This window comes from Bufo gargarizans, chromosome 2, assembly GCF_014858855.1.
Source record: "Bufo gargarizans isolate SCDJY-AF-19 chromosome 2, ASM1485885v1, whole genome shotgun sequence".
NCBI lineage: Eukaryota > Metazoa > Chordata > Amphibia > Anura > Bufonidae > Bufo > Bufo gargarizans.
In genome coordinates, this window is record NC_058081.1 from 129068947 (window position 1) to 129081895 (window position 12949).

The window sequence follows — 12949 nt, forward strand, 5'->3', positions numbered from 1 at the left end:
TTTATTTGGCATATTTGCCGAATTTTGTCAAGAAATTTGGTTCATTACGAATTACTTTGTCATGAATCGCTTTTCATTGTATGGAGTGGGTGCAATGACAGGGAGTGGTGATTGTGTCGTCAACGTCATTTAACCCCACAGATGCCACATTCAATGCTGATTCCGGCATCTGAACACTAATCCTGAGCATTTATGTGACAGTTATCCCATTGAAAATGAAACAATCATATTCTTAGGTTTACAGTTTTACCAAAAAATTCAGGTGACAATTCTTTATTTCCTTTTATGAATTTACTTTATGTGCTAGTGAAGCTCCCAATGGATACCATCAACCTCTATTTAACTGAAGGAGGACAAAAGTATGTCCCTTTTGGTCCATAAGGCTGGCATACATCACTATACTCGTCTTTTATCACAATATTTCATAGAGACATGCTTTTCTTTATTTGTGAGCCTATCGGCAATGTATACCACTGTACAGCTAACACAGTTCTATATATCATAGACAACTGACGGCGGTATACTGTATGTCAGGGAATGTTCCTGATATATATATATATATATCCAACATATACTGCAAATGGAGCTTGAATTGACCCTTAGGCCTCATTCATACGTCAGTGAATCATGGACTTATCCTGTTTTTCCTCTGAACAATGGGTACATTCACTACTTTGGTCTCTGTTATGGAGAAAGCATGCCCATTGAAGTCAATGCATCAGTGAAAACTATTGCCAAAATGCAGATTCATTTCAATGGGACTATATACACCATAGTCTAAAATTTTTGATATTTTTGATATTTTTTGTTATGTATGCACATGTAAGTATCACAACATGCTCTATTGAAGTTGCATATGAGACCATTTTCTCGAGTGTTTTTACTGCTTCTAGGTAAAGCATAATATGGCATGCTACAAAGAACTACTGTATACAGTCCATAAAATCATTGATGTTGTGTATTGTAAGTATTGTGAGGTGAAATGTACATAATTGTGGAAATGAGGACTTCATGAAATGAAAATGCTTACATAAGATGCAAAAGTTTTTGGTTTTAGAACCAGACAAGACAACATTCAATTTAAAAAATATATTTTTAAGGATTGAGTTCAAAATAATGACGTCTTATACATAGGTCAGTGTTATATTAGCATCTAAATATGTGATTCTTTATCAGAAAGAAATTAAATAGGTCTAGGATTACAAAAACATGGATTTTCTTCTCAAAAATAGCATCATTCCTGTTGAAATGAATGGGGCTGAGCTGAAATACAATATACAAAATGTGTCCAGATGTGACGCTGTTTTGAAATAAATCAGCCATGGTTTCAACAGTGGTTTCCCTTTAACAGAGCCATTTGTCATTTTCTGTTACAGTTACTCAGAATAAAGTTTGGTACCATCAAAAATGGCAGACACACCCAAAATGTCCTACAGTATGCAAACTTGGTCAACATAATCAACCCCTTCAAATGTTAGTCCATATGTCATTTTATAGCATACTTCTCTTATGGAACAATTCAACAGCACATAGCAGGTAAATAACACACATGCATGTCATAGAAAATAAAGTGTTTATTAAGAAACTGTATATAATGAATATATTTCAAATACACAAGATTTGTGTAACCAGTTTCTATATTATGGCACAATATTCATTGTATTAAAATTACATTTTTTTTTTCAATAGGCTGAATGTGAGGTAATAATATTAATTAAAATATCAGCCATTTTTATTCCAATTCAATTTGATAACTGGTCCAAAAAATAAAACAAAAAAATGTGAAATTGAGTTTCACTGCAGTTTATTAACATGGTACAATACATTGGCGATCGCTAAATTGTTCAATAGAATGGTTATGCTCAAATTGAAGGTCCCCTTTGATTATATTGGCTATATAGAAAGCAACTATATAAAAAGTACAAAATATGCTTTTGGCTTTTCAGTTTTCACTTTGTGTGGTGTATAAAGAACTTGTTGCTTCATAATATCATTAAACTTGGCTATGCTGCCCTCTCTATTTCCCATATCTTTAGAGGGTGAGGAATATTGGTGATACTGTACTATATAATAATAATAATAATAAACCAGACACGGATAGCATGTCATGAGGATATGCCGTCAATGTCCTACTGGTGGGGGCCTGACTAATGTGACATGAGCTCCTAAGTAAAGATGAGCGAAAGTAAATTAATCAGATTTGACCCAATTTCTGTATAAATTCAAGGTGGATCTCAAACTCTTGGTGATTAGATTGGGGTGGATTTTGTAGAAATTTAGAGATAAAGAATTAATGAAGGATTAAAAAAATATGAAACAAAAGAGAAAAAAAAAAAGATGAATCCTGGGAGATCTCAGAGTGTCATACACAAATTTTCAGGACACTTTTGATTTGAGTAAAATGAATTGGTCAACCGATTTGGCGAAATTGGACCCGATTAGATTTTTGAACGATTCCCCCATCTCTAACCCCAACCAAATTTTTACAGACATCAATAGGAGTCACATTACTCTACTAATCAAATATTGATGGTAGATCCTAGCATCAATCCTTTTTAGATAGGCTTGTGAAATCTCATACTTATTTTAAATAAAATTCCTTGAAATTCAAAACTATGTATGGCTGGAAAACATCAAACAGCTGCATAGCTTCTGCAGACAGATCTTACAATAGCTATATGTTCTAATAATGTGTGAATACCCAGCACCCTAGGTTAATTAAGACATAAATACCTTAAACTTTTAATAACTTTGCTAAGTTAGGGCTGCTTGCTGACAGTTTTACACATAACTAACAGAAAACGAATTCTTTAACACTACACAAAGTGCAAACACCAACAAGTGTCATGGAGATGCATTACAAATATGCTAGATTTTACAATTGCAGACTATGTATAGCCAAAGATAGACAAAGATAGATCTTTATGTTAATGATAATGAACATAGCCAAATATATCAAATATATAAGCTATTATATTGTACTGATATGTTCTCCAATAAAGCAATGATGTCATTGGGTCCCTCATTAAATGTTATTTGCTTTGTATATAGAACAGTATGCCCAATATACAGACAGAAAGCAGGAGAGCTATTTTGGAGCACATTGGTTTAGATTTACTAATCCTATCAGTGTAAATGTACACCGATTTTTTAACCGTGGTGTAGCCAAACACTTTTTGTCTAACCTTATACCACTTGTTAGTTTAGTTTGTGACAACATTTTTGGCAACATTTTGGAGCAATTGTGGTGCACAGTTTAGCTCCTGTTCTGCTAAGTGAAACCCCCATGAAGGGCAAAAGAGTGTATTATACTTTTTGCTAAATGTGCTTCATAAATAGGCTTCAAACTTCTAGGTGCAATTACACAAGTAACTATGAGCCACTGTTCGCTCACAGGTGAACAAAGAGAGGAATATGCATATATTTATCACTTACACTAAGTTTTTCGAAGGAAATTGAGGGCACATTACAGGTATACTCAAGGTCCTGCTTTTAAATGGGTTCATATGATATGTAATCATATTAATACCCTGCCCCCCTTATACAAAGCAAACATTTTATGGAACCCAATAACAACTGCCTTAGAATTGATATAAATTAACCACTACCTCTCTTAAATATTATGACTGTCCTATAAAATATAACAAAGTGAAAATTGGCACAATTTGATATTTTAAACAGAATAACTTGATTTTTTTTTTATAAATATCCGCAGATTTTAAGCAGAGATTTTAAGTGTAATATGAACAAAATATTTCTCTACTATCCAATATTTCATATTATCTGGAATAATTATATTTGGGTTATATTATCATACAAAACATAGCTTCTGTCTGATGTGTAGTAATATTTCTAAGTGTACATACAAACAGACACAGTTTCAGGCACAATGGTTCAAGGGAACGCAGGCTGGGATTTTTGCACTCTTACTCTTATCGTATCTGGGTAATTTCAGGTTGACGGACTTAGAGGGCCGTAAGTCTGGTCCTGAATAATACTATATATATTCCAACTCACTATGACACAAGAAAGACGCAGTTTGGCAGACATTTTATGGCAACTTATTCAAGTTAAAATCTATGGATATGTTGACACAAATAATATCTGCAGAGCTTTTCATATTGTTACAGGGATTGTAGATTCCGATACTGATCAATGAAGCAGAAACAATGTATGTAGACAAAGTGCATGACAGAACAAATGAGGCATGCAGCATTAGTTTGCTGTTTAGGTCCCCTAGTTGACATGATAGCGTAAGGCCTCATGCACACAACTATATTATGACTCAAGTTGGACCCATACGATATCTACATATGTTTGTTGTTTTATATATAGACAATGGCATGTTCTATTGGATGTCTTATTGTTAGGAATATTCTCCTATAGAAGCATTGCCTCTATGGGAAATCACCTCATAATATGGTGCCATATGGAGGTACCTCTATAATATGGTGTCATATGGACTTACTGTATCTCCATAATAAGGTGCCATATAGAGGCACCATACACTGGCAAATGGGATGTCTGTGGCTCCAAACTATAGAACAACATGGATTCCATGTGCCACCATACTATACATGGCAGAGTTGTGTGCATGATGCTTTAAGATGATCTTGATAAAGGTTTATTTGTGTAGATATACATGATAACTGTGCTATGTTCACCCTGCTCCATCATGGAAGTAATTAATGGAAACCAAATTACAGACATATGTTTGCTTAGTCTTCTAAGGAACTTTTTTTTATATCATACCTCTCATCATTTTATAAATGGGCCCTTTATCCATGAACCACGTATTTTAATTTATCGGTTATTCCCATTTATACAGGATGAATATAGCAAAGTAAAATCCCATGTATATTTTCCTTTAAAAAAGACCAATTTAAACAAAGCAAATATTGCTTTTTGTGACTGTATAATTTTACCTCACATATTGGCCTCCGCCCCCCCCCCCCCAACCTACCACCTAAAAAAAGAAAATAATACAAATAATAAAAATTCTGACGCACAAAAGATTTGCAAAACATTTCATTGAAAAATAATTACAATTTCTCCTGTTAAAAAAGTAAGATTTAACTTCTCATTGTGTGATTTGTACAGTCACAGAAACCTATGATTCCCTTTTCTTACCAGTCTTCCTTATTTAGAGACTTCCGTGACATACAAGACCCTGCTTTATGAAATATCTTTAGGTTGCCATTTCAAAGGGTGATGACATCATTAATAAGGTGATGTGAAGGTCACAGGATCACAGAAAACTCAAACACAGATTCCAAACAGGAAAAACACGACTAAAGATTTTTTTTTTTTTTAAACAAATACAACTAGTGTTTATTATAAAGATGGCTCCTTTCGAGTCTGTCTCCTTTGTTTTATTATAAGTTGCTGCTCCTGCTGCTGTTGCTGTGGCATGTCTGGATAATTTTGAAAGCAGTAGCTACTGTAGTTAAAGCAACATTTATCTTTTGACAGAAATACGTTTCTGTCATATTAAAAGTTTACAACAGAGGACTAGTGCAGTCTTGTGAAACCATGATCCAAAAGTTCTGTGCCTCCCTTCATATTTTGAGAGAGCAGCCTAAACTTGACAATATAAACAAGGAACTTTAGAGGCTTAAAAGACGTGGCGTCCTTTGCTGAAATAAACACCGACGTCGTGAACATAAATGCCTTGGTTAAGAGGTTTGGGGTGTCCGGGAAGGCTTAGTGTGTTCAACATATATTCTCTGAAACCTAAAAAAAAAAAGAAAAAACAAAGGCAAAATAAAGGAAGGAAAAACAAAAATAGGAAGGTAATTTAAGGAAAAATAAGCAAATAAATATTATGTAATAAATTGTATTTTGTCCAGTAGGAATAAAAGGGACAGGAAAAAGTCAATCAGATTTTTAACTGTAGTGCACATTAAGCAGTTTGCCAAAATAAGAAAGGGCCATCATTTTTATAACACTTTTGTAGTTTTGTTTAGTGTTACGAAATAAGAGACAGACAGTAGGGCAATGATTGCAAAAATGCAAAAAAAGCAAGCAAAAATAAAAGTATCCACATTACATATGTGCTAGAGCAGCTCATATAATATAATTGCACTTTTGAAACATATTCCTAGAGAATATATAAAAGAAAACACTCCACATATAAACCTTTATTCACTTTTTTTTAAAAGATAGTAGAAAGAGAATAGATGAAATAAACAGAACAATTTAGCATCTGTTTAAAAAATGGTGCTTGAGCTACTTAAGGGCAAAAGTTGCAAAATAACTAAAAATAATTAAAATGAATTGCAGATATGATGCAACAATTACATTGACGATAAGAATGATGATGACGATGAGGATGTAGAGGATGGTAGTAATTATTAATATTATTATTTTTTGCTACAGAAATATAAATAAAAATTCAGTTATGATATTAAATAATTATGGAATTTCGTGCTCATAATTTCTCGATCACAGGCTCCCTCACATTTTTTTGTGCTATTTTTATTTTTGGCTTGTAAAAACACCATAAATGCCATGCCTTTTCAGGCCTTTCAAGTGGTGTTTTTTTTATTACCAAATGTTTGACAAGGGTTTGTTTATTTGTATCTCCTATAAAGAATAAGGTGAAGAAAAATAGTACATAAAAAAAGTATGAAAAATAGTACATAAAAAAAATGTACGATTCTCAAGTGATTTTCAATATCAATGTGGACTTGCTTCACTCAGGATCCAGGCACAGAGGAGCAATGAGATGGTGAGCTGATATACCTCTGTTGTGTTTATTACACACTAGTGATTTAGATTTTCTTGGTGGCATATAGCTAACTTCTGACCACTGTTTTCTTAATAAAAAAATAAAAAAAACATTACGGTCCAGATTTGCAGACTTGAATGCTCCTTCACTGAGACTCATATGCTGAAGAAGGTCAGAGATTGACCAAAACATTCTGACACAATGTGATTAACTTGGACATGATAAAATTCTGTGCATGAAAAAAAATCATCCTTTGATATATAATATAAAGAGTATGCTGGTATTTCACTTCTCCAGTTTGTATAGAGTAGCAGAGGAGCATCCTACTAATATAGTAACACTATATGGGCATTACAGGAACAGTGAGATGACAGCGCTGAGCTGTTTTGTACGGTGATCTGACAGAGTAGAGCGAGTAGTTTGTATACAACAGTCTGCAGGGAAATCTACAAGGCAAATCACCAAATTATGTAAATTATGGCGCTGATTTGGTTAAGATTTGCATTGTGAATTTTCTGGTGGATTATGCAAAAATGAGTAAAAAAAAAAGTTTTTGAAACCCACAGTTGCAGAGTTTAACATAGAAACGGGGAAGATTGACAGCAGAAAAAAGACCATAAGGTCAATCTAATCTGCCCTTATATTATTACTTATCTTAGTGAAGACATGTTTATGCCAGGCATGTTTAAATTCACTTATTGTCGATTTCCCAAACACATCTGCTGTTAGGTTGTTCCAAGTCTCAACTACTCTTTTGGTGTACAATATTTTCTGACATTGGTTCTGATCTTTCCCCCGACTAATTTTAGATTGTGCCCCCTTGTTGTTATGCTGATTTTCTTTTATTAAAAACTCTTCCCTCCTAAACCTTATTTATGCCTTTAACATAATTAAAGGTTTCAATCATGTACCCACTTTATCTTCTTTCCTCAAGTTTTTGGTGAATCTTTGGTTGATCCACAGCAAAATCAACAATATTATATTGTTTAAGGATTTTATTGCAGATTTTGAATTCCCTATTGAAATCAATCAAAAAAAATCCCCGACAAGTATTAAAACAGCATGCCATTGATCTAAACCTCTGAACTACAGGTCAATTTCTGTGTTGAAAATTTCCATTGTATGTGCACAGGATTTTGCTAAATCTTAATCGCCTGCTATTTTAAAAACATAACATTTCTATCCTGTGTGCATTTATTCTGAGGCCTCTTGCAGACGAACATTTTTTTTTCCGTTTACATTCCGTTTTTTTTGCGTTCCGTATACGTCCCGTATACAGAACCATTCATTTCAATGGATCCTCAAAAAAAAACAAAAGTACTCCGTATGCCTTCCATTTCCGTATTTCCGTTTTTACGTTCAAAGATAGAACATGTCCTATTATTGTCCACATAAGGGACAAGGATAGGACTGTTATATCTAGGGCCAGCTGTTCCGTGCCGCAAAAAACGGAATGCACACGGACGTCATCCGTATTTTTTGAGGATCCATTTTTTGTGGGCCGCAAAATATTGAAAAAGCCATATGGCCATGTGCAAGAGGCCTTAAACAGATATTCCTCTGGCATATAATTACAATGGGCACAAGCAGCAGGACTCCGTAATCTCAGATCTGAAATATAAACGAAATCTGTAAGAGAATTAGCTAGGTTTTCCTTTACCCAAAACAAAGATTCAGTTTGCTGTATTTACATACTCTGGACCAGGCAAAAAGGACTTTTGTCACCCTCCTATGCCCCTGCTGCCCCCTCCTCCTTTCCCCCTTTCACTTATCAATCCATAACAGCGGCCTCTAATTATTTTCTTGATTCTATCAAAGTGTCATACATCGCATTAAACATGGTCAAAGGTTAAACACACACACACATGTGTTAAGTATTAATGGTGTCCGCAATGCTTCGAAATAAAGGCAGCTACTGATCCATCATCCAGCCTACATCCATGCAAGTGTACATGGAAGAACTGATGCTGCTTTGAAGGCAAAGGGTGGTCACACAAAATATAGATTTGATTTAGATATGTTTTTCATTCACTTTGTATTTTCTGGTTAAAAACCTATTAACACTTTTATTTTTGAAAGCATTTTTACTTTGCAGCATTTTCCCACACCTGACTTAAACCTTTGCACACTACAGTATATAAAAGAAGCCCATACAAAGCATACACTCAGCGTTTGAAGATGGGAAAGATACCACACAGAGGTGATCACAGTAGAACTTTTCTGTTCTTTCTGGTTGGGCAAAGTACTCATGCCTGATCATAATTCTGGGGAAGGCTACTGTGCCATAAGAATTTTCCCCTGGGGTCATATATCAGGCACACGGGGCAGTCATTGGGCCTTCCCAATTCCAGATTTCCATTTTTTTCTCTATAATTACAACTGTGGAAGTTAAACAAATTGAAATCTTGAAAGGACATGTGTATGTTATTCACAAATACAGCCACTCGATCTGCTAGCTCACTTCAATTTTCCTTCTATTCTTCTCACAATTTATTTGCTATGTGCCTAATTCTATTTTATTCTTGTATTTTGATGTGAAGATTGAAGAAGCAGCTTAAAGCTGTGTGAAATGGCTGCACGAAGAAAGTTCTGTATAGGAATGGTAATTAAACTGACTGAATGTTCTGAACATCACTAGGGAGGTGGCAAAGTGGAATCTGAATTTCAATTGTAAACTTCCCACACATACCATCATTGAACTGCAGGGATGTTCTACCCACCCTGAACCAAGGTGAACAGAGAGCACTAGATGAATGAATAACAACAACAAGGCTGTATACAATCTTCCTTAAAAGTTTCAGTCCCCAAGAGTGTCTTACATTGATTCTTACAAAGACCTGAGCATACAGTTCCTTTTCATGTGTACATTTTCATGCGAAATACAAAAACTAAAATTTTAGTTGTAAGATCAAAATAGGTCAGAGCAGCTTAATATTTTGTAGCCTACCTACCAAATAACTGGTTTCTTAAAGGTAAAAATAATTTTTGAACCACTTTATTATAGGAAATACCAGAACTATAGAAAAATTCATGTTATTAGCTATTATGTCCTAAAGGTACTCTTACATACTCATGATTTGGTCGGTATTTTTTCATAGTATTTATAAACCATAAGCAGAAGTGGAACCTACTGAGAAAACTATAATATAATTATTTGTGCTTTTTCTCTTTCTTTTTGTGGACTCGGTCCTGGCTTTGGATTACAAATGCTGATGTAAAATACTAATCAAAATACATTTGGTTCATATCTATGCTAAGGTAAACTGGTAGAAAGTTCCGGCAGAGGAATAGACTACCACAGTTACCATATCCAGCATAGCCAATAATGCTGGGCCCTGCCGGATCCTCTTTAACTATAATGGGATCTGGAGGCACAAGCCAGCATTATGTTGGAGAGGTGCCAAATTCTCAATAGAACCTATTGTAGTCAATGGGGATCCCGTGTGCCTAGTGTTAACCGACTATGCCAAATACAATAATTCTGGTAGTCTGTTCCATTTACCACAGCAGAGCTTATGTGACCGTAGTCTTACATAAATACTGTATTCACCTGAGGACTCAAGGTCAGCGTGTAGATTATCTACTTACCATGGGGCATAATTAGAGATAAGCAAAATTTTGAAAAAGTCGATTCTTCAGCTTTGTCTAAGTTCAAAAAATACATTTTCATTTATTATTAATTAATGCCTTAATGTATGGCCCCACAGAGTGGCCTTTCTGCGGAAGGAGTAAGGCCATGCTGCAGTGATAAACTGCACGGCCAATTAGCCACTAGCTGCCTTTCATTTAATAATAAATACTGAACTATATAGTTAGTCTTCATTGCTAATGGCCGCATTGGCACCTTTAATCAGGAGCTATACCCATTTCTCCATCCCCAGTGGTCTCCTGCCCTACAGGTGGGAACCCTTCTTCTTCCATATGCTTTTCCGCCTTTTCCACATCATCAATTTTAATGAGAATATGTCTCAGGAACATCCAGCTCCACCACTCTCTGTATTTTGTGTATTTTTATAGGACATGGAGACTTTGAAAGATAATTTGGAAAAAAGTATAACCAGCAAAAGATGAGGATGGTCATTTACGACCTGGCCCCTCTAAGGAGTGCAGACTGGATGGTATTGGTTGGTAAACTGGCACAGGAATAATAAAGACTTCTATCATATTGGTATTGAATTACATATCTTATGTCTGATGTAGGAATAAGTAAATGTAGGAATAACTAAGTAAAACCGACACAGAATAAGTCTCCCTGCCATATCCCTGCACTCTCCCTCTCCAATAATCTTCTACTAATCATGTTTAGCAACACTGTCCCTAGTGCATAAGAGCTTGCCACATCTCTCCCTATGCTTAGCTCACAAGACAATTTCAGAGACCACAAAGAATGAGGGTTTTATAGGGCTGTGACATCACAGTGGATGGCTACCTGCGGATTGGCTGGCTGCACAGCATTATGAGTGTCTTGCATTCCGGGTTTCTCTCCTCTACACTTAGTTTCGCTTTGTAACACATGCAGCCTCCATTTAAAAAAAAAATACACTGATTCATTACCACGAAACATGATAAAATTCGGATTAATTGTGATTTAAAGTTTTCCTAAACTTCGTATCAAATTCCACTTCAAATGCATCACTTTGCTCAATGCTAGTCATAATCAAAAAATTAGTTTTGTAACAAAAACATTTTAACATTATAATACAAAATTACTAACTGTGAAATTCTAGGTAGAAAGGTGGAAGTTCATTTTTAGGAGCAAATATATATGAGTTTCTCCACTGCATATCAAATGGTTAAAGGGATTTTCTAGGATTTATGTGGTATGGATTGACCTAGTAACTAAATATATATATATATATATATATATATATATATATATATATATATATATATATTTCCTTAATAAACTAAAGTGGGGAAATGGAGTTGAATTGAAAGTCTAAGGCAGCAGTGGGATATTATGAAACATGTCCCCAGCTAAAGACAAAAGTCTTCTTTGTGATATTATTATGCAAAATTCCTATTTATGTATACACCCCTAATTATTTCTATGGCCCAATTCTGAGTGTCTGCACATTAGGGTCCATATTCTAGCTACAATACCCAGATCTCTTAAAGAAAACAAAAAATAGTATTTCACTTTAAATGTCTATTATACAAGAAAATTGACTATCCCTGCCCTTATAAGGTACAGGTGGAAGGGAAACAAACAGCCTTAAACTGGGCTGTGAATAATTTATTCTACACCGAGCTGAGGACAACATTGCCCTTACTTTTTTGCCTATGCCAGGTGCCTTTTTGGGGGATTTCTATCGCCGAATGCAACTTACCCGTCTTCTTCAGTATCTCTGTTACTTGTATAGTCTTGGGATCCTTCAAGTTATGCTTTCTGCCAGCTGATGCAGTCTCTGACTGGTCCTGACACTCTGCTGCTGATACTCTTCACCAAGACCAAAAGGCTGTAACTTCTCTCATAGCCCCAGTTCTCCACTCTGGTTACTCTGGCACCTAGACTTTGCCTCAGACTGAGCTATACACCTGGTCTCTGCACCCATGTACACACCCTGGAGAAGAATACCCTTCTACTTTCTGTTCCAGCTAGATCTCTTTCACTGGCCATCTTGGCCAAGGATCTGGTACCCTCTTCTGGAGTTGGGTATTACAGAAGTGTCCTTGTCTGTTACTCCCTATATGTTATTATAAAAATGAACTATCCATCCAAAACTAGCTTATTTTTGCAGAATGGCCACTTTTTTACATTGGTTTTTCTGCATTTTAATCTGCACAATTTATAGATATTCACTTTATGTAATGTATTAAAGATTAGGAAAAACAATATAAGATTTGTTAGAACAATGTAGAATTTGTCAGAGATTTTCTTCAGCAGTCGCTTTAATATTCCCCCAACCCTAGTAGATGATGATAAGTGCTGAGCATTAAATTGAAAGTGTTTACAAAAGTAAGGACTTTGATAACACAGCGAAAAATGAATGTGAAAGGAAGAGAAAATGGTTTCTTGTGGCGAAGAGCCCAAGTACTGTGTTAGCACTCTACACTTTTCTGCAGCTCATCACTAAAAGCTGGAAAAGAAGAAACCTGATTATATTTAAAAATCTTTTGTTCCCTACTTGTGCTAATGAAATTTTTGTTTTCCTAATTAATTTATGTAAAATTAAAACAAGAATCTTACCATTCCAACTGTGAGATGATATACAAGAG

At 35.0% G+C, this 12949-nt stretch overlaps 1 protein-coding gene across 4 annotated transcripts in view; it reads right to left on the bottom strand.

Annotated features, from left to right (window-relative positions):
- The window catches only part of NTRK3 (neurotrophic receptor tyrosine kinase 3), a 774406-nt gene that overhangs the window by 224633 nt on the left and 536824 nt on the right, over positions 1-12949 (bottom strand). For 2 of the 4 annotated variants that reach the window (XM_044279463.1, XM_044279462.1), the window contains exon 14: positions 5011-5733. The exons of the other annotated variants lie outside the window; for them this stretch is intronic. In XM_044279463.1, coding sequence (XP_044135398.1) covers positions 5615-5733 — 119 coding nt within the window. In that variant the 3' untranslated portion in view covers positions 5011-5614. Of the gene's footprint in view, positions 1-5010; positions 5734-12949 lie in introns of those variants that run through there. 4 annotated transcript variants of the gene reach the window in all.